Source organism: Branchiostoma lanceolatum, chromosome 3 (genome assembly GCF_035083965.1).
Source record: "Branchiostoma lanceolatum isolate klBraLanc5 chromosome 3, klBraLanc5.hap2, whole genome shotgun sequence".
NCBI classification, from domain to species: domain Eukaryota; kingdom Metazoa; phylum Chordata; class Leptocardii; order Amphioxiformes; family Branchiostomatidae; genus Branchiostoma; species Branchiostoma lanceolatum.
Genome location: NC_089724.1, coordinates 17,578,533 through 17,600,873, shown reverse-complemented (window position 1 = coordinate 17,600,873; position 22,341 = coordinate 17,578,533). Strand labels below are relative to the sequence as shown.

The following is a 22,341-nucleotide window of genomic DNA, read 5'->3' as shown; positions in this document are numbered from 1 at the left end:
CTCCCCATTTGGGCCTTGAGCTTGTGCAAAGGCCATCCACAGGTACATGCACATCCTTACCAGACATTGCGAATGCTGGTACGCCACCCTATGTTAGTGTTGTAATTGGTACGGTCCGATGACCTATGATGTAACGAGGTCACCTCGTGTTTTCCCTTTGTCCGCCATGTTGCCTCGGTGAGGCTTGATGTCTGAATAAAGCCCAGCGACGGTTGTGCACCTTATTGCCTGTCTAGAGTCGTCAGTCGTGCTATTATGACGTGGTGACAGCGTTGTGAGATCAAGAATCCACTGACCAAGTTGGAAGCCGCAACTCAAACAAGAAAGCGCTAGAACGACGACCAAGATATGATGGCAACAGCAAACCGGGCGCACTGGCGCACAACAGACACAGCTCCCTGGAGGAACCGGCGGTCCAACCCACACTACCCCAGCCCTCAACAAGATCCTGACAGGCACTGGAGAACCCAAGATCTTCCCCGACGCCCGAAGAACCAAGAACCTAAAAAGGACAAGAAGATCTGCCCGATTTGTCAACAAGCGGGGCGGCAAGTTTTCGATCACTTCCTCAGTGCATGTCCGTACTTGCCCGATGAAGACATAGAGAGTTGTACACGCCGCCACGTGGGCGCCCCTCCCCAGCAAGAATCCGGACGCGGAGTGAAAGCAAGCGCTTCTCCAAACCTTGAAGCCTTCCACAAGGGAGCGGCGGTCAAGATACTCCTGGATTCGGGGGCACAGTCGAGCATGATTCGTGCCGATGAAGCGCGGCGCTTGGGGCTGTTAATTTCTCCCAACAACACAGATCTTACTCCAATCCAAGCAGATGGGCGGCGAATCTCTCCCATAGGTGAGTGTACTACCACATTCTACAGAAGGAAACAACCGCTTCATTTCAACGCAATCGTGGTAGAAGACTTAGCCGATCCAATCATTGCAGGAATCACATTCTTACAAGTCAACAGTTTAATCATCAACTTTAGCAAAAGAACAATTCATCTTCCTGATGGATCCATCTTTGATTATTCCACATCTACCACACAAGCCCAGCCACGTATACATAGCATCTGGTACAGCAAAAATCGTATGCACCACAACCTAGCACGCTCTAGAAGGGAAGCTAGCTTTTCCAGTGTTCAAGTTCAAGTGCCCAAGGTCATGAACCTGCTACATACCACTCCTGTAGTTCATGTTGTGACCAACCCTGCTGTGACTGAACAACAAACAAACACAAGGTCACTGGTCCACACCCTAGAGCACCTGTCACCTGCTGCAAAGGTTGACACACTACCGGTGAAGGAAAAACACCTGTCACTATCAGCAGACGCTGATACACTACCGGTGAAGGAAAAGCTCCTGTCATCAGTAGCAGAAGCTGACACCCAAAACGTGAAGAAAGACCACCTGTCGTCACCAGAAAAGGCTGACACACCCCAGGTGCAGGAAGAACACCTGTCCCCTTCTGCAGAGGCTGACATACCACCAGTGAAGGAAAAGCACCTGCCATCATCAGCAGAAGCTGATACACCACATGTGACAGAGGAGCACCTGTCACTACCAGCAGAAGCTGATGCTCCACACGTGATGGAAGAACAGCTGTCACCACCAGCAGAAGCTGATACACCACACGTGACGGAAGAGCACCTGTCATCATCAGCAGAAGCTGATAAACCACACGTGAAGGAAGAGCACCTGCCATCATCAACAGAAGCTGAGACACCACGGGTGAGAGCAGATCAACTGCTATCAACAGCGGAAGCTGACACACCACAAGTGAAAGAAGGGAACCTGACTTCACCAGCAGAAGCTGATACATCATGCGTGAAAGAACAACACCTGTCATCACCAGCAGAAGCTGACACACCACAAGTGAAAGAAGGGAACCTGTCAATACCAGCAGAAGCTGATACTTCACACGTGAAAGAAGAACACCTGACTTCACCAGCAGATGCTGATACTTCACACGTGAAAGAAGAACACCTGACTTCACCAGCAGACACTGATACTTTACACGTGAAAGAAGAACACCTGACTTCACCAGCAGAGGCTGATACTTCACACGTGAAAGAAGGGACCCTGTCATCACCAGCAGAAGCTGATACTCCACACGTGAAAGAAAAACACCTGACTTCACCAGCAGAGGCGGATACTTCACACGTGAAAGAAGGGACCCTGTCATCACTAGCAGAAGCTGATACGTCACACGTGAAAGAAGAACACCTGACTTCACCAGCAGAGGCTGATACTCCACACATGAAAGAAGAACACCTGACTTCACCAGCAGACGCTGATACTTCACACGTGAAAGAAGAACACCTGACATCACCAGCAGAAGCTGACACTCCACGGGTGAAGAGACATACCAAGATAGTATCACCTTCAGCAGAAGCTGACACCCCACGCGACACACCGCAGGTGAAGGAAGAATGCCAGAGCCCACCTGACCGTCTTCCTCCTGTTCCACCTGACCCTCTTCCACCAGTTCCTGACACCCCGGCAGTCCGGCCCCCACTGGAACCACCCCCATCTGTTCAACACCCACAGAACTTTATGCCATAACGAACTGAAAGTATAATAGGACAAGTTACACACCTATCTCCTAAGTCAAAGCAGAACAGAACAGTCTCTACATGTGCAGCAAATATATGTCCAAAGGTACTAAAGTGGTTTGATTTGCAGTTTCACAGAGTTCATATCAACAGATCAATCCTTTAGTTAGTTACAAAGAAAGATAGGAAGGAATATATACATGACCATTAGCGAGTTATGGTATTACCTGTATTGAGAAAGATGTTACGTTACCGACATTACGTTATGTTACCGTAGTTACAATAATTTTCCAGTTACTTAGAAAAGAAGACAGAACAAGTCAAATCTAAATGCAGAATGTTTCATGTCAGCATTAGTTGTTTTATTTGAAGAGGAGTAGGCAGTAGGAAGTTTATTTTTGAATAAGTATAACACCAGTTATCTTGGATATATCCATTTTACAAACTGACAAAGAAATATGTGAATCATGTTAACAGGTATTTGGTAATGGAAGAACACTGACTCATCATTACAGATCCATTAATAACATGTTACTAGGACCTTTAACTGTTATTCTAGTTACAATTCTCTTATGTTTCTCCATTAGTCAAGTTTATTTAGTTTATATTGAAAACGAGGGAAGAAGGAAATTTAGGAGCACACTAAGAGAGAGAGAAAGTAGGAAGGAGGAAAAGAGATCACGCCACCCTATGTTAGTGTTGTAATTGGTACGGTCCGATGACCTATGATGTAACGAGGTCACCTCGTGTTTTCCCTTTGTCCGCCATGTTGCCTCGGTGAGGCTTGATGTCTGAATAAAGCCCAGCGACGGTTGTGCACCTTATTGCCTGTCTAGAGTCGTCAGTCGTGCTATTATGACGGTACGGTCAGGGTTGCCTTTTTTTCATCAGTGAGGTGTAAAGTATGTTTTTGCCTTGGGCCAGAAGAGAAGCTGCAGAAGTACAAAAGTTGTGAACATTTATAGCTGGCAGAGAGAACAGTCAGACTGAGGCAGATATGGAGTGCCAGTCACAAGTCTTCCATGAGCTATGGTCCCTAGCCTGGAATCCATCCTATTTAGCTTCCGGCCGCTACCCAAGCTCCGCTGCCTGGCCATTCCAGGCTAATGGTCCCAGCAATGGTTGATAACATAATGTTACTATGAGTGGCGCTTCTGGCATGCAGCAGCGATTGGCTGTATACATCGAAGGATTTGTCATGCCTTAGCGCAGCATATTTAAATTCCAAACATCGTTTAAGCCATGTGATCATATGCATGTAACAACAAGAGGCTGTACACTCAGTCTTACCAAGGAGGTTTCATATAAAACCTCCTTGGTCTTACTCACCCGCGTGATAAAGTGGATTTTCCTAACGTCATTGTGACGTTAACCAATCACAAAACGGGGATTCCCGCTCGCCCTGAATGGACCAATCAGAAGTGCGGACGTACTACACATATCATGGTTTGATGCAACCCCGCCATACACACACAGACAACGTTTATACCGACACCTTGCAGAAGTAGGAAGTCAAGTTCGCAGGTGAGAAATGTCTGCCGCTGACGGACTCAGGAGGGCCCCACGCCGACGGAACGCCTTAGGGAACATCTTGGAAGGAATCGACGCAAATGTTCTTCAGAATCTTCGGCAAGAGTACGGCGAGCGGGCCGAGGAGGAACACCGGGTGGACCCGGCAGTGCTCCCGGCGGCTGAGGAGAGTGACCTGCCGACCAGCCCGCTGCTACTGCGGCGGAGAAACGCCGTGCCAGACGTGCGGGTCGGGGTGGAACGTGCCGAGCTAAGGAGGCTGAGGGAGCTGTATGGAGTCTCCTGGCGACCAAACGGACTTTTCTTCAGCAATGCCGTATTCTGATGTCCTCATGCAACGGGGAGGAACCGTTTTACCTCCTTGGACTTGGAGGAACTGAATATATTTTCTTATTCCATGTTCCGCACAAGACGCGCGTCTCTCAGGAGACCAGACTTTTGTCTCAGGTTCCCAGGGTGATTCAAAGACTATAAACCCACCTTGCCGACGTCAATAACGATTACGACCCCTGCAAGTGACATTGGCAACGTTAGCATCCAGTGATGTTTCTGACTGTTGTATCATTACCATCGTTTTTATACTGTTAACACTTTTATACTGCCAAGTGTAAATGTTGCGAAACTGTTTTAAGTTAAAACAAGGAGGTTAGATACTGTTTTGTCATGCGATAAATGCGCTGGCGGACTTTGACTCTATATTGTGCTACTCGTTCGTTCAGTTCAAGGACATTAATGTCCTTGTTCAGTTCAAAATGAACGATATCTTATCTAGAGCTAAACTCAATCCGGAGCCAGCTAGCTATGTCCAAACAGTGCCGGTATGTCCCAGTTTCAGTCTAATTTGGAGCACTAATTTCCCGCAGGGTAACTTAATTTCCGTCAGCGAAAGTTTCTGTAAGGTTAGGTTTCTGTATAACTCGCCAAATATTAGCATGTCAACTAGCTGATTAGCGGGGACTCGGTCGTCAAGAGACGCACAACACGCGACCTCAGTGTGGGGCCTTCTGCTTGACTTGTTTGGCGACCTTTGATACTGAATGGTATTGACGTTACGCGAAATGTGGACTTTTGACGATGTTTTATTTGCTGTTCCCTTCATCTGCATAGTTTGAAGGTTGTGTTGATATAATCATTAGGTAGATATGGCCACCTGGTCACTAAGCTGTAATATTTACCTTTTCTCCTGAACACGTCACGGGCCATGCCCCAGGGCACATACCTGAATGACGTAGCAATGACTCATCGGACGACACCTCACCCTTTGTTGTATTTAGACAGATCAGTGCACCAGGAAACGAATTTCTACAAAGTACGTATACCGTAACTCTACAAAATTACGTTTCTAATTTTTCATTGACTTTCTTACAATAAAAACATGTTCTGAATAAGCATATCATGTTTCCTACCGTTGCGCATGCACTCTCTAGAGCTCAAATTACTCAGGAATATATCACTTATCAATAATGCCAAGTGACATTACTGGGGGAGTTCAGACAGCCTAGCTGGTTTCAAGTGTCTGCACAAAATAGCAGACAAGCTTAAGTACGCGACATATTGGTATTAAATCTGGTTGATCTTGGTCATCTTACTAAATGCAATGGGTCTCTTACGTGCTCAAACGGTGTCCTATGTTCCCTCTTAACAGGTGTATGTTTGTCTTTTTTTTTTACAAAGACACCATCATTTTTGCAGTATATGTACGGTTTTGACATTTAGATAACTCTGTCGCCGTGGAATGAATCACCCGACGCTATGAGCGACACTCTTCTGAAAATATTTCCTGTCCGTTGACATTGAAAGTGGATCTCTGCAAAGTGCATCGGTATGAAACCTGATCACTGAGTCACGGTGTTGTGACAAGATGTCTTGATCTGTTTATCACGGTGTTTTTAACGTCACCGGCAAAGCTACAACATGCATAGGTGTTGATTTGTCCAAGGACTATAATGTCCTTGATTTGTCCAAATTTCAGTCTTCGGTGTTCTTTCTTCAGACCGAAACAAAGTGCATGTCTGAAAATGTGTCCACAAAATGGCAGGAAACAGGAGAGTCAGACTCCCGTTTGACGGACTGTCGTCTGACACACTGAATATTCAATCTTCTATTGTGCGGGGGCTCTGGGAAATGAATGTTTTATTGGCGGGAACTCTCCATGGACCAATTGTCTGGGTCCTAACAATCAATTCGACGTCCTTGGTCTCAGCGATGCATCGTGTAGAAAGCACTTAGGATTCTTCTGCCTACCAGGCGTGGACGTCCGTAAAGTGATTTAAAAGATTAATTTGACTTCGCTGTTTTGTACGATATGGGACATGCTCCATGATGCTGTTGTATTTCATTTACAAGGCTGATTTCGAAGTGCTCAGTTTTACCAACCTCCTTGGTTTTACACATACATTTAACGGTAATACTTTTTTGATATTGATTATTGTACGGTATGAAATGTGTACATCCGATATTTTGTAGAAGAGTGAACATACATTACAGTTTTGATCTCATTGATGTACGTGGTGTGTTTTATTCTATGAACATTTAGTCATTTTGCAATTAGCTATGAAAATACATTTTTAATAGGCTGTCCACTGTGACTGGAATTTCTACAACGCCACGTCGGTCGGATGTTTATTTGATATTGAACCCGAAATTCGCAGAGTTAAATACAGCATGTAATTGAAGAACACGATTTGAAAACCGAAGTGCGTGACAGTACATGTGCCAGGGTTTGACGTGTGTCTCACAGGACCATGAGTGTGCCGATGGCGTCACTATGACGTCATTCACGATCTTGTTTTCTATGCCAACCAAAAAATGCTTGACTTTTTACAGCACGATTCAGGAGGATTGCACAGTTCACTGAAAATCTGAAATTTTGATTTTTGTGGTTTACCATCTATCACGAATTCAGTGATGACATTTATGATTTATTGATCCCCACTACACCTCTTTTACTCCAGGGATCAGTAGCCCACAACTTTGAGATAAACAAACAACTGTCTGGGGCACTACATACGTATATTAAAACAACGGAAAGATTTGCTTCCAGCTGAGACACCTTTAATATGTGCACTTTTAATGCATTACTTTGAATTCTATACTGAATTGTCTCTCGTATTCTATTGTTGTATTTCAATGTAATTGTAATGTTAAGTGGTCGGCAACATCAGCTTGCTGCCTGGCGCTCCACTATGTATTGTCTTGTTGCAATTTTTAATAAAGAATAAAGAAAGAATGATTTATTGATTACGACCCTGCAAGCACACTGTCACAAATTACGCTGATATTGCGTGATCCATATGACATCATAGGGATGAATGAGCCATAGCTACCGAAAACAAGGCTTCTGAACGACTGAAGAGATTCGGAGTTATCGCCAACATTAGCGTAAACGGATCGATCCACGAGGCATCGGTAGGTTGACCCTGTCGCACTACCGATGCCGTTCTTGCTGTGATTTATTCGAGTAAAGCTCGCATGCTGTACCTCTGAATATGATGAGAAAACTTCACCCTTCAATCAAGGAACTAAAACGTCCCGGTAGATCGTTACAAACGCATTTATTCTAGTCGCCGTATTTACTATTTATTCCATATTCTTTTCGTAGTAAAAACCGAAAAACCGCAACAGATTAATTGCCTTGAAGAGACGAAACATTGCCAGTTTACCACCTGCCGCACACCAGCGACTTCTAGTGGTTGTTTTGCACACTGCAAGTCCGACTGCTCAGTGGTATGCAGTGCAGGTTATCTCCGACAGTAGGCGCTAATACATGGTGCGCTCCTCGATACGCGATCACTTCTGTTGTAAATCCAGTTGGATCAGAGGATTTTTATCGGACTTACTACAACATATTGCACGTATAGGGCATTTTCTTAGGCATATAATAGAGAACTGAATGTATGACACACTCATGATTGACGTTTCTGTCCTTACAAGAACTGGATAGGCCCTTTATCTAATTTGACCAGCAATTTCTCTCTATTTCATAAATGAGTCTTTAAGACAGAGTTGTAATCCTCCCCTCCCTTTTCACATATGTCTATATTTCACAGTATCATCCTTTTTCATGAATCTATTCCACTTAACATTTTTTTGATTAGCAAGAGCAAGACAGGAGACACATGTCCAACAAGAAAATAGCGTTACATGTATATTTTGTCTTTTATTGCTTGTATCACTCGAGTGGTAATGATTGCCAGGTTTCCTACATTTCACTGGTATACTAACAATGTTACATTTTATGTATGTTGGACGCAAAGCCAACAATGAAAACTGGGGATTATAGACAGTGTACTCTTATAGGAACAACATACATGTAAGTAATACTGAGAAGAGCTCTCAAATTAATCTTTGAAATCAAGTGAATCTAGGACGACACGTCATGACGGGAAATAGGTAAGATGGAAGTATTTTCTTTCGTCAGACAAGTTGGCACTCTTAATATTAAGGAGTCATTTCCCTGATTTTCCTTTTAATTGAGATGTCTTTGATGTCAACAATAACAATATCATTGCACATACTTTGAAATAGCCTCATGCTTCACCTCAATAAAGGATGACTGCTCTACCTCTCTTTTATTGCACTTACATTTTCGCTTTGGTATGTTTTTTATGTATAATTTCCATAATTTCCATTTTGATGTACATATGCTGAATATAAGCCCACTGATGATTGTACAGTCACTTGGAAATATGTAAGGGGCTTCCTAGACATTGCTAGATGAAAGATGAAAGATCAAACAAACATGATTAAACAATCATGAAGAAATAAATAGTTTAACTTCTTTTCGAGTATATTGTGATACAGTCAAAAGTTTAGACTACCTAGTACCTGCACCAACCATCCAAGTCCTGCAGACAGCAATGATGTTTTTACTTGGTGACTCTAACATTGTCTATCCAATTTTCAGTCCTTATTTACCATAGTGTGAATGTATAGTGTAGTTCTCATGTATCTCTCTTTACTCCTCCCTGCCATTGAATACAGATTGATCAGACATGTTGTACAGAAAATGCATGATAACAGTTGTGATATTACCAGTTGTTGTTCAAATGTTTCCTATCAAATCCTCAAAGACTGTCATTAGGAACATGGAAGTCAGTCACAGAAGTGGTTAATATGAGAGTTTGCGTAAGACAGCCCACTAGTAAATGCCATTGAAGAATCCTGCTTCCTCCAGCTCACAGCGAACCTTTTTCATCTCGTCATCGGGGCGGTAGATGATGGGGTGGCGGGGAGGACCCATGTTGATTCCTGACACCAGGCTCATGACCTGTTTGTTGATCCCGGAGTCGAAGCTATGAGCAAACAGGACTCCAACGAGAGACTGGGATTTGTCGAGAAGCTTGAGTGCCATTTCCATGTCTCCATTTTTGTACGATTCGATCAGTTTGTTGTACAAATGCCCGGCGTAGTTGTACGTGCTCCCAATGAAGCTCCTGCAGCCCAGAGGGAGGACACAGAGCATCTGCTCGTCGCAGCCGTACGGGAACATGTACTTGTCACCAAAGAGCTTGATGCTACGCCGAAAGTCCTTCAGGTTGGCTCCAGTGAACTTGACTCCGCTGAACGTTGGCACTCCCAGCTTCTCCACAGCATTGACTAAGTCCTCTATCAGTATGTCCACACCTGTAGAACCAGGCAGGTGGTAGTAGAGCAGGGGGGTCTTCGGGGCAGCATCATACAACATCTTCAGGTGTTCGGCCACTTTGGAGGCATTTTTGGGTTTGAAGACCACGGTGGGCAGGGTGCTGATCCCCTGCACCCCAACACTCTCTGCATGTCTGGCAAGGTCCTGGGAGTCCGGCACGCTGATGCCGCCCACGTGGACGATCACGTTCTGCAACTTCCCGCTTCCAGCCGTCACCCACTTCTCGGTCAGCTGCTTCCTCTCAGCCAATGAGAAGCTTGCACCTTCGCCAGTGCTGCCACCGACAAACACATTCAGCACCCCCTGGGACACCAGGTGGTCGATGTACTGATCTATGACGTCCAGGTTTAGGTCACCGTTCTCCTTCACTGGTGTGAAGACGGCAGCTATCAGGCCTTCTATCCGCAGCATCATGTCCCTGAAAAATGGAAAGCAAATGGTTATCATTGCCATGGTATGTTACGTTATCATCAAGCAGACGTATGGTTGGTATGTGCTCGCGCTCATTTTGCAAGTCATTCATGTGATACTACTTTTTCAGGACAAGCGTCACCATACAGCTAGTAAAAAAGCTAGCTGACCTGTACCTGATATTTGTATTTTAATGTTATGGTTCTAAAGTACATATTGAGGTAGTCGTACAATCTAGCCTCAACATGACCAAATCTTCTCTCTATACTATTATATGAAGAGTCATTTCATTTCTCATCTTGTCTTTTAAGTTTGAAATCAATATCCATTCGAGGATCATGAGGGAACGTATCAAAAATAGCATTATAGCTTTGTTCTGATTGGCCGGAGCTGAGTGAGGGACAAGCTGGAATGTCACAAAAACAGACAGCAGTTTATATAGTTCTGATTGGCTAAAACTAAAAGAACCACAACAAAACACTTTCTTCTTTTTGGCTACAGCTATGTGGGTGTATGGGGTTTAAGGGTTTCTTAAACTGCAAAACTGAAGAAAAATAATATTCTAGTCACGGTTGCTCTCTCTCTCCGTGATTATGTATAGATACATAGATTTATTGATTATTAATTGATAAATACAGATACAGTACATATTCATTTTCTATTACAGGTGTATGGAATGATCTAATCATATACTTGAAGCAAATGGAGGAATTGAATAAAGAAATAAACACCGCTACATACTTGACTTTGGTTTATTGCAAGGGGATGATGGTTAAGATATTGTACATGTCCTGGGAAGACACAGATCTAAGTGATTGCCACAGGAAAGTTGACCTTGAATGTTTGTGTATTCCAGGTTTCCTGACAGATGACCTTGTGACCCAGGAGGACAATGGAGACCAGAAGAAGTACCTGGGTGTGTGTCGTCTGCCGGGGGAGGGCAGGAAGGTGAGGATACATTTGAACTAACTAAAAAAGTAAAGTAAAGCAGGTGCTCCACAACTTGTAGCCTAGGTCACCAGGACTGTACATGTGCAGTGGGTTTTTATCGTATATTTATTATACTAGTGGTATGTAATCTGTATAAGAAATAAATTCTGAGTGTTCAGGGCTTTTTGAGGCTCCTCCATAGAAAGTCTGTCGCAAAATGATTCAAGCCAGAGGAAACCTGTTTCAGAGAAATGACGCATCCTATAGGATCCCATAATCCTTCACCAGTGTGGAAACCAGTCCTACTGTGACGAACATGTGACATACATGCTCAACAAGGTTGGAAGACACCAGTTCCATTCAAATTATTGGTCAACAATTCTCGTTGGAACTGCCTCGAGTTAATGCAACACTGGCTTGACTCTTTGGTTAGAAGGTCGACTAACTTCTGGCAACAGCATTACCTGACACCACTGTTTTGACAAGGAATAGATGTTGCAGTCTAGCCTAATTTTGTCAACAGTGACATTCTTGACAGAAGGTCTGATTAGGGAACAACCCAGCAGTGCGACTAGTCTGTAGGTCAGAGGTTTAGGCATTATACATGACTGGAACGGCAGGAGAAATGCTCTTGTGATCAGTAAACCTTAAGTCTTGCTAAGAGGGCAGTAACTACGTACATGTACACAAATGTATGTTCAAATCAGCCTTTATCAAACAGCCAAGTCTTCAGTTCCATATTTTGCTGACATATACATTGTCAATGTAAACAATGGACCTATGTGTGCATTGTTCAATGACTTTTACGTGACATTAAGTTCTGTAACAAATGTCAGGGCTAATGTTTTGACTCATACACAATCATGTTTATCTCACAGGTAATGTTGGTCTCTCAATTCAAGACTTAGAGTATGATTCCTTATTATAACATGACAAACTCTTAGAGGCTTGTCTGACCAAATATGATCATAAACAACACTGGTCAGGATAGTTTTTTTAATGTCAGTGAGGTGTGATAAAAGTAATTATGATGAGGCCCTTTGATGACCACACCTATGTTTGTGTTCAGTAATACCAGCAGCTGCAGGCAGACCCTCACCAGATGACAGTAGAAAGTAGATCCACTGATTCACAAGTCAATAAGAGAGATGAGGGTACTTAAGTATGCAGGTCGGAGGGGTGGGGATGTTTAGGTCACATCGAGAGCCACGCCCGTGTTTGTTTACAGTGTTTCGGGTGGGTTGCTGCAAGCATACCTGCTCGGATACTTCCTACCCTTCCACCAGGTGTACTAGGGCGGATCCATATCAAGAGCTGGATCAACATGAGCCGTCAGCTGTGACCTGTTGATGTAATACCCGGTAGTGGAACGACCAGTAGCAACTAAACAAAATGTGATGGAAAAATCAGATAGCTCTGTAGTCTAACATTTACTAGTCCAAGTGTGGAAGTAACTAATGATATCGGTACGTCACATTTTCAAAAAACCATGATTGACCATATGGAATACTGTTTACACAGACTTGATAGCCCGTGACAATTTTGTATACTCTGCCTGGTAGCCCATGTGTAAAAAATGATAAGATACAAGTGTTCAACTTCAGTCTAGTCTCCATAGACCAACAAAATAGATTATTAAAGACCCAGGATAGGGCTGGTGTCTAGGTTACTTGGACTCCACAGTAATGAACTGTATTTCACCAGGTCCTGTTTAGATAGTGGTAAAGGTGTTTATATTCTGCTTTTGTCATAATGCAGCACCGGCGGCTGGACATTATAGTCATCCCGTACAGTGAGTTTGCCTGTGCCCTGATGTACTTCACTGGCTCGGCACACTTCAACAGGTCCATGAGGGCACTGGCCATCAAGAAGGTGAATCTAGTTCTGAGTTTGACCAAGGAGGTTATATATTAACCTCCTTGGTTTGACACAACATTTGACATAGAAACTACCACAGTGACTGGTAGGTACAGGACAATATTTCAAGTGCGAAATGACAACCCAACAATTTTGCCGCACAGCTGATTTGGGGAATCACAATTCAAATGTATCATTGTGTAATACTATAATAGTAATAGCACAGTGTGGAATGTGCAGAGTTTAGAGTTTGGTATTACTGACAATGTATTCATTCATAAGCCAGGGAGTGGCCAGGGGATTATATCTAATTTATAAAAGTCTGAGCGGCATGAAACCTACAGGGATTCAGACATTATAATGGCAAAAAAGGAACACATAAATTATTCCCTTTGTCATCCCCTTTGAACAGGAATGTTTTAAGAGTGTATTGATGTTCAAGAAATGAGTCAAGGAACATGAAGAAAATGATGTTTCTTTCAAACAACCTGTCATAAGATAAAGCTTTAACAACACAATAGTTGTCCCTGGTTTTTATGATTTTCTGTATGTGCTCAAATACATCTGGATTTGCCAGATTCTATGCCTGTATTTTTCATTGCCAAAAAGCGTTAACAAATGACCCAAATCATCATTTTTTCAACACACAATCCATCATCTGTGATTCGTAACTGTCCCATGACCTCGAGGTGAGGAAACAATTGTTCGGGAATAAAAGCGCCGTCTGTGTCATCAATTATGCATCCACTATTCTATGAAAAATAACAATGCCCCTATTGGACTAGGGTAATTGTTTGAGAGCTTTAACTTTTCTTTATCATATGAGCTATGGATTAATTATTTATATACCATGGTTACAGTTACAGAGGAACACTATCAAACCCACACGTGTACAATCTTGACTTGATGCGTGACATCCATGCACTTATTGATTTGGGCCCATTTGAAAAAAAAACACATGATAATTCATATTGATAAATTTGTGAATGGTCTACAAGCTGTTACAGTTCTTGCGCATTGGTGACAGCTTACAAAGTCACTGTAAAAGTGCATAGCCTGTATGAGCTTTACTGGTAGAACACATAATGAGAGAATGTTGCAGTTGTCATTGTAAAAAATGAGCTTATACGCATGTATGTTATGAGTCTCATACTGGAAAACAAGCTTATTTGAATGAAATTTAACCAGAGGGTACTATAGACATGTGTACCATTTGGATAACCTGAGACAATAAATTCTACAGTTATAAGCTGTTCTAGCAGTTATCAACATATAGAGTTTAAAGTGTAACCATTTTCACTATTGCATATTGCATCTTATGAGTTTGGATAAACCAGTTCAAATTGGCGTCAGCCTGTTGTACTTTATCTGAACAATAAAGCAATAAAGATTAATTTAATTCTAAGTATCCTCAGCTTGAAGATGCACCAACCAGAGTAGGTCTATGCAGATTTTTGAATATGATTACTTTTAGTCTATTTAACCATTGTCATACTGAACCACCTGTGAACCAGTAGCAGACTGGAGAGGTTGCTGGAGCACACTACCGGTAAAGGTTAAATCATTCTGTCCAGATGAACTTAGGCATTGTTGTCTGATGTCAGATAAAAAGTTCATATCTTTGTTTTTACTTAATCAATTACATTATATCATACATCATTCAAAGATTATTCATTATCCTTACGATTGTATCCCATTTTCTATGACAGGGTCGAGCACCAGGGCTGCATATGTGAGCTAGTTCTGAGAAAAAAGTGCCAAAGTTTTTGACTAGCCTGAATTCAATCAAGCCTCCTGTGACCGCTCGCCGCCCTGTAATGGCCTCGCAACCCGCGGGGAGATGAGAGAAACCCCCGGACAGCTGGAGTTTGCGTTATACAGACTAATTTTTGACCAAATCTGTCTGTTGTATTTTAGATAATGGGCAGTTTGTTTCATATCATTGGAGAGCTTGTCTATTGTCCTTTAGGATGATACCCCATTTGTAATTTAGAACAGAGACATGATCAGCTAAATTCAAGTTTTCAAACTTGTTGTGTTAAGTTTATCTAAACTAAACTAAAGTACAATGTATTGTTGTTTTACAGGGCATGTCTCTGTCAGAGCACTCCCTGAACACTGGAGTCATTCGGAAGGTCAGTGACACGTATAACTGTTGTCATTTGATAACTCTATAGAAATCATAGATGAATTGAGATTTTAAGCTACAGGACAGAAGAAGGAAAACTGGAGACAGACAGTGGTTGTTGATATAGTTCTGCTCACACAGTACTTGAACATCCTCACACTCCATTGTGACCACCCCTTTGTTTTCATTAGGGATTAGGGATTAGAGTGTCATGGTAGCAAAGTCGGCAGTCTTGGGACAGGTTTCAGTAGGTGCACTGGGGATTTACGTATCTTGTGATAGGTGGAACAGTGGGTCAGTAGGGATTTAAGTCACTTTTTATTCTGTCCATATAAAATGCACCTTGTAAATCGGTGGAATGAAGAAAGGTATGTACTAGTCAGAATCAAAGAAGGACAATCTTTGAAGAGTATGTATACTGATGATTTTCAAGGACTTATTTCTCAAACTTCTTTTAATGATTTATCACAGTGAAATATCCAGTGTAGTAATTATTTTTTGTTCCTCTGAGTCAGACTCATTGGACCAGTAAAAATGTTATAATTGTTCTGTTGATTTCCATTGCAGGGGAAAGAGAAGATATTTGGCGGCACCCCCCTCCCCTGTCATACTGAGGAAGATGTCTTTAAACACCTGGGGCTGGATTACAGACCCCCTCATGAGCGAGATTGGTGATGCAGCACCCCCCCCCTACACTTATTGTAGGAACACTATGTAATTTCCTTGGTAGGAAGAACCCCCTCCTCCTGACTTTATACTTCCCCCTTGTAACTAGCTTGAGTCACAGCTGATGGCTTGGTGGTTGTTTCACTAACCTTCTTTCTGTTCGGAGGGAAAAGTGAAAACAGTGATAAGAGGTAGATGATGTAGATGTTACTCTCATTGTCCTATAGATATTTTAGATTAGCCCTACCTATACCTGTCAGTATATTTTTAATGTTACAGACACACAGTTTCATTAGTACAACCGAGTTCTTAAGCACGACAAACTTATCAAGGCATTATTTTTACTTGTAAAACAAGACCACCAGTTGCCATAGGCATCCATCTTCAAAGGACACCTGTTTTCATGTAACCATCTCAACTTGTCTACACTTTCCATAGTTACAGACAGGTACAAAAACAACAAAAATACAAAATGTGTCTATCCCAGATGTGTAGTTATGCTCAAAAGTCCACACATGCTTTCATCTGTTTTCATATGTGTTCTTTGGTCTGTATGAATTCTGTATTGATCTGTCCTGACAGTTCTAGCTGCAGGGTACACAGGATGTTGTTTCTGTTACAAACAATGGGTGCCACAGCTTGTGATGGAGGTATCCAAGCAGTTAGCTTGTGTGTGTAGTACAGTACTCTACACAAAAAACCTGTAAACTTTCTGTGCAATATGAATCCAATACATGTATAATTGCAATGTATTGGACTAATAGAATAGCTTATCTAAGAATTGTTGGAAGTAACAATGTTACATGTTATTGAGTATCTAATTAACTTTTCTGCTGTTACATTCTGCATATTTTAATGCACATTGATAGATTTTTAAAAGAGTGTTTAGCTGTTGTGAGACAGTTATTGATCTAAGTTGCAAATGTTACCCAGCAGGATGTGCCACATGTGGTGTTATTGATGTCCATTGTGAAGAAGTGGGTTGGTTATTGGGAAGGATTTTAAACTTTCAGCCAGGTTTTTTAAAATGTGATCGGTGAAATGTGAGAGTCTGTCAGTTACAATCTGAGGGATATGAAGAATTTAATGTTGTTGACGTTCTCATATTCAAGGAATCTTCAACATTCTTAAAGAAGGCTAGGAAGACTTTTTAGAATCAATACAATGGTTGCGGAGGGAAGATGTTGAATTTTAATGAGTTCCACACCAATAAATGATATGAATTTCAATGAATTTGACAACAATAAATGGCATTTCAAATTTGATTTTATGAATGTGTGTTTTTCTGAAGATACCTTCAGATTTGCCTCAGTCATGTCAGTGTTGTGAAGATGTTTAACCATTGTGTAAATCATGGTCTGTATTTATTGAGTACTTTTGTGCGGGGCTGCACACACATAATGTTAACCTTCTAGAAAAATAGTAGAGTCTCAGAAACAGATTAAGGTAATATCCACCTGGCTGCTGGGAAGTAAAGATATTTGGATACTTATCTAAACTAGATAGACTAAGTATGATTTTCGTGAAAATACGTCATAGAAAACACTTATTCTGATTCAGTGCTTAACAACTTACACGGCGATTTAAACGTGGCTTAAACGTTACAAGAGCCACATTGTAATACCATGATAATGACATCCTTGATTTTCCCGTGTTTCTCATATTCTCATAGGACAGAATCAGTGTTTGTTAAGTTTATAGCGTTTTTGAAAGATCTGTGTACGTGTATGTGTGTGTGTGTGTGTGGGGGGGGGGGGGGGGGGGGGGGTGGTGTGTGTGGTGGCTATGAGAGCAAGCGATTTTTCCAAATGTCAAATCTTGACCCCAGGACACACCTTTACAATCACAGGTTTTAAACACAACAAGGCCGGGTGGTGACGCGTCCAGATATTATAATATCAGACGACACGCCTGTCAGACATGTCCAACTTACGACCACATCGGGGGGAGAGACTACACTTCATATCTAAGAAACGTCTTAAGAATCGGTCACTGTTATATTAACCTAGACGAAGATACAAACAAAAACGTAATAATCGAGTGTACGATGTGACCTCGTCCACTGAGTCCTTTCAAGACCCATATTTGAAATCGAATAAACTATCTTTAACCCTTTTTGACAAAGATGGACCCGTCCATTTGCCAGAGGGAATAGATAATGACCCGCGCCTATATAAGCCGGTGAACGCCTACATTAAGGCCTCTTCGACGTGGGACCTGGTCGGCTTTAACTCGGTTGAAACCAGATTTTTTTTGGTGCGAATTTTGAGCTAATTTTCACCCAAAATGTCGGTAGAATTTGAACTAGCGCCAGGCCGCATGGTGGGAGGAGACCACCCTTGCTTTGTGGTGGCCGAAATCGGACAGAACCATCAGGGGGACATCAACATCGCCAAAGAGATGATCAAGAAATGCAAGGTACGGGCAAACCTTCGGCCATTCCTATAGACTTGACTCCGCTTACGTGTACGCACGTCTAACAACACGTGGCAGCGTTAGTTTCATGTTTAAAACGGTAAAATACTTTAGTGCCGTGCAGTTTCCGCCAAAAAATGTTCTATGTAGTTTTTGTTTATTCTACATGGAGACAACACAACGTCTAAGAGTAAACGCCCGAGACAAAGCACAAGTGTCAGCATACCTTAAAAGTCGTCCGTCCAGGTGCGAAAAGCAAGGTCTGGTCGCTTCACCTCGTCTTGTTGTGAACGAACCAAAAGAAGCTAGACGGGTTGCGATGATGTTTTATCATCGTGGCACTCATTTGCATGACAAAAACAGGTGGGCTCACCTGTAATCACTGCCAATTTTCTCTCACGCCTGCCACGTAACCAGTCTGGTGGGATCGCGTGCTGTCCATCATTTGTGAACTTCTGTCTGATTTGCCGTTGCCCTGGAAACAGTATTGCTATGTATGTGCGTATATCGGTGGGTGGAGCTAGAATTGATGAACCCGTTCGACAAGTGTCACATTGGGCCGGTTTGTGTGTCACCTTTCATAATTATTCCATTCTTCAAAGGATATACCACAGAGCCCCTCCGACAAGGGGCGTTGTTGTCGCTTAGTTTGACAGAAAGTCGAATTTGTTTAGGTGTGGATGAAATACAAAAACACCAGAAACAGCAAAAACACAAGAGCACTTGGCTATTTCTAGGCCAAGATAAATCTTTAGCTTTATTTGAAGACGATTGAAATAAAACCTTTGGGCAGGTTGTGATCCAAAGCGCCGAGCCTCTTCTTACAAGGAAACTCCCTGACCCATTTCCTTTGGCGTTTTTGTTTCGCACGGGTCGTTTTCCAAATCCGCTTTAACGTTAAATCCTGAGAGTTGTAGTTGCAAGTGTCAACATATCGCGTGCCGTTTCGGTTATAATTCAGCGCTACTGAAAATATATTTCTACAAGTTGTCAGTCTCAATAATATTAAGAAGAACAATGTGTTGACAGCCACTCGAGGAGGAACAATAACTGCATTGTAAACCATAAAGTACAGCTGGCAGTCTCCCCACACACCATTCCAAATCCTGACAAAAACGTCCCGTACACCCGGCGGCCAGTTGTCAGTGAAGTTGTTCGCTGCCGCGGCTGCAATGGACTGACGCGCCCCCTAGTGAATGAAATGCACATTGCAAGACAACCTCGCGCCCGCAACACTCAGCAGTGGATGGCCAGGGCCAACATACCCTGGCGCGACATCGCGACCGCATCGGTCTTAAAAATGTTCTTTATCCCCGCAGGAGGCAGGTGCAGATGCGGCAAAATTCCAGAAGAGTGAGCTGAACAGGCGGTTCAATCGTGCGGCCCTTGCTCGGGCGTACACCAGCCCCAACGCCTGGGGACCGACCTACGGCGAACACAAACAGCACCTGGAGTTCAGCCACGACCAGTACAAGGAGCTCCAGGCGTATGCCAAACAGCAAGGCATCTACTTCTTCGCCTCGGCAATGGATGAGGTACGGACTCTAAATTCTTTGTCCAATTTTGAGGAAACTTCATCTTAAATCCCAGTAGCGTTTGTGAAGGTTTAATAGTACATCGAAATTCTATATCATATATTAGAATGATAAAAATCAACAAAATATCCCTCCTTTTCCTCTCCCAGAAAGCTGCTGACTTCCTGGTTGATGAGTTGGATGTTCCGTTCGTCAAAGTCGCTTCAGCTGATGCCAACAACCTGCCTTACCTGAAGCACACCGCGAGTAAAGGTAAACAAACAAACATGACTAAAAAACAAACAAATAATCTACCGTACGTGAAGCACATGACCAACAAACATGAAAAAGAAAACATGAAATGAAAAACTGACTACAGACAAGTAACTGCATACCCGTAGCCAGGATTTTGAATGGGGGGGTTCTTTTTAATTTTTAAGGAACCAGCGAGCGCCGTAGGCGCTAGACGAGAGACGCAGGCGCGAGCTTCCTAGGGGGGTCCGGGGGTATGCCCCCCCGGGAAATTTTAAAATTTGAACCTTCTGATATGGCATTTCCTGTGTTTTTGAGAGGATTTCAAAGGAAGAAATCAGAGACAAAGTTAGCAGTTTTTCTAGGATTTCAGCTCCGTTGGTGATACAAATAGATCCACCTTGAAAAAAAAACCTTGGACGTTAAAAAGTGGACCCTTGAGCGTTTCAATTTCTAAGAATTGAACCTTCTGAAAGGGCATTTCCTGTGTTTTTGAGAGAAATTCAGAGGAAAAATCAGAGACAAAGTTTTTTCTAGGATCATAGCCTCAGTGGCATTGCTGGTGATACAAATAAGTCCACCTTGAAAAAAATCTTGAACATTAAAAAGTGGACCGTCAAGCCTGTGAAAGTGGACCTTCAAGCCAATGGGGGGGTTCGTCCGAACCCCCCGAACCCCCCCTGGCTACGGGCATGAACTGTTAAACAATATCTCTCCTTTCCCCCAGGAAAGCCGATGATCCTGTCATCAGGTATGCAGTCCATGGGGATCATGGAGCGGGCCGTGAGCACTGTGACGCAGAACATGCCGGGCGAGAAACGTCTTGTCGTCATGCAGTGTACCAGCACATACCCCCTCCCCCCAGCCGACGTACATCTCAGGTGTATAAATGTAAGTACACATACTTCATCTTCTCTGTAGCTACCAATACCCTCTCGTCTTCGACTTTTGAGGTCCCCCTGGCCTCAAGCTCTCACCTGCATTGCTGAACTGCACCAGTAACTTTTCTTAATTACTTCCAGCTTTTCAAGGAAAAGTTTCCCCACGCCGTCATCGGTTACTCTGGGCATGAGTCAGGCATCGCCATCTCCCTGGCAGCTGTCAGTCTGGGAGCCAAGGTCGTGGAGCGTCACGTGACTTTGGACAAGTCCTGGAAGGTAAGTTTATATATCCACCCAAGGAGGTTAAATACAGATCCATACCAAGATTCTTATTTGCTTTGTTGACGGCAGGAAAATCTAACCAGCTTTAATTGCCAGCTTTGAAAAGTTTGCTCACGTCTGTTTTCTTCATTGTTGGTTGATGGAAATGTTCTCGTCTCCAGGGCTCGGACCACGCGGCGTCTCTGACGTTTGAGGAGTTGAAGGATTTGTGCGACAACATCCGGATTGTGGAGATGGCTCTGGGCAAACCTATCAAGGAACCACGCCCCAGCGAGCAGGGACTCTTCAAGAAGGTCAGAGGACATAGAAACGAGCTTTTTTTTCTTTTTATGGATGAAATGAAATTAGTCAACACCATTCTATAAAATAATTCTACACAACATAATAGCTTCAGAACTTTTTGCTCATGTCTTATTTTGCAACCGTGTCAATGGCAACTTAGAATGTTCAAAAATTCTCCACTGATGGGGAAAACAAAAGACATCTGCCTCCATTTGAATCTGTAATATTCATGCTGTGTTTTCTGTCTTTTCAGTTGGGTAAGAGTGTGGTAGCTGCCTGCACCATCCCAGCTGGTACCAAACTGACCATCGACCACCTGTCCGTGAAGGCGGCCGAACCTTTCGGCATTCCGCCTGACCAGATCTACGAGCTGGTTGGTCAGACCGTTACCAAGGCGATCGAAGAGGACGCGACCATTCCGAAAGAGGCTCTGGCAGCCTAGAAGACAAGCATCCGACTGTATGCACTCTGATGAAAAATTACAGATAGATAAAAAAAATAGATTTGATTTATTGTAGGACTGAATAGAAGATGAGTATATTGCTTTGCTGTACATTGCCGTGCAGGGCAATATTATAGAAACAAAGAATCATAAAGAGTACTTTTTTCTGGAAACCATTTGTAGATATTTATGCGCTATAAGATCGTATTGTAGTGTAGAGATACAAATAGTCCTGTGGACACTGAGAATGCTGATGTCACTCAGATCTAATGCGACTTTACCTGCGTGATGTCAGCATTCTAGGTGTATCCTTGACTGTTTTTCTTGCAATGAGAACACGGCATTACATGTGCCTTCCTAAAACCACTATAGTATACTGTATTTACACATGGACAAAGATCTCTGTATTCTGGCACCTTGTATCTTTTTACTCGGTAATGCTGAACTAGATTTGAGAGAAACCTACCAAATAAACAGTACTATAAATGGAAAAAAAACTGTCTGTCTGTTAGAATCCTACTATTCATGTTAGAATCCTACTATTCATGTTAGAAT

General features: G+C 42.8%; 2 protein-coding genes and 1 pseudogene across 3 annotated transcripts; 2 read left to right on the top strand and 1 right to left on the bottom strand.

Moving 5' to 3' along the window:
- The first annotated feature begins 7,363 nt into the window (after positions 1–7,363).
- Positions 7,364–16,983, top strand: LOC136430724 (DNA polymerase lambda-like). Of its 2 annotated transcripts, XR_010754927.1 has the most exons (5): positions 7,364–7,487; positions 10,994–11,085; positions 12,826–12,939; positions 15,012–15,059; positions 15,620–16,983. XR_010754927.1 is itself a non-coding variant. In XM_066421557.1 (4 exons), the coding sequence occupies exons 1-4, from the start codon at positions 10,840–10,842 to the stop codon at positions 15,725–15,727; spliced, it is 516 nt and encodes a 171-aa protein (XP_066277654.1). In that variant the 5' UTR covers positions 10,779–10,839; the 3' UTR covers positions 15,728–16,983. The 2 variants fall into 2 exon arrangements, 1 of the variants encoding a protein (XP_066277654.1); XM_066421557.1 differs by lacking the exon at positions 7,364–7,487 and having other exon boundaries at positions 10,779–11,085.
- Positions 8,226–18,490, bottom strand: LOC136430721 (N-acetylneuraminate lyase pseudogene; annotated as a pseudogene).
- LOC136430716 (sialic acid synthase-like) lies at positions 17,912–22,283 on the top strand. Its single transcript, XM_066421547.1, has 7 exons — positions 17,912–18,136; positions 19,453–19,668; positions 19,818–19,920; positions 20,627–20,790; positions 20,922–21,056; positions 21,224–21,355; positions 21,598–22,283. Exons 1-7 carry the CDS (start codon positions 18,005–18,007, stop codon positions 21,784–21,786), a joined length of 1,071 nt encoding a protein of 356 aa, XP_066277644.1. The 5' UTR covers positions 17,912–18,004; the 3' UTR covers positions 21,787–22,283.
- Positions 22,284–22,341: the final 58 nt, after the last annotated feature.

Excerpts from the sequence above, each read along its gene's own strand:
- LOC136430724 (XM_066421557.1), top strand. The coding sequence starts at position 10,840 with ATGGAGGAATTGAATAAAGAAATAAACACCGCTACATACTTGACTTTG. Across the intron at positions 11,086-12,825 it reads TGCCGGGGGAGGGCAGGAAG|CACCGGCGGCTGGACATTAT; the intron begins GTGAGGATACAT and ends GTCATAATGCAG. Across the intron at positions 12,940-15,011 it reads GGGCACTGGCCATCAAGAAG|GGCATGTCTCTGTCAGAGCA; the intron begins GTGAATCTAGTT and ends GTTGTTTTACAG.
- LOC136430716 (XM_066421547.1), top strand. The coding sequence starts at position 18,005 with ATGTCGGTAGAATTTGAACTAGCGCCAGGCCGCATGGTGGGAGGAGAC. Across the intron at positions 18,137-19,452 it reads AGATGATCAAGAAATGCAAG|GAGGCAGGTGCAGATGCGGC; the intron begins GTACGGGCAAAC and ends TTATCCCCGCAG. Across the intron at positions 20,791-20,921 it reads TACATCTCAGGTGTATAAAT|CTTTTCAAGGAAAAGTTTCC; the intron begins GTAAGTACACAT and ends AATTACTTCCAG.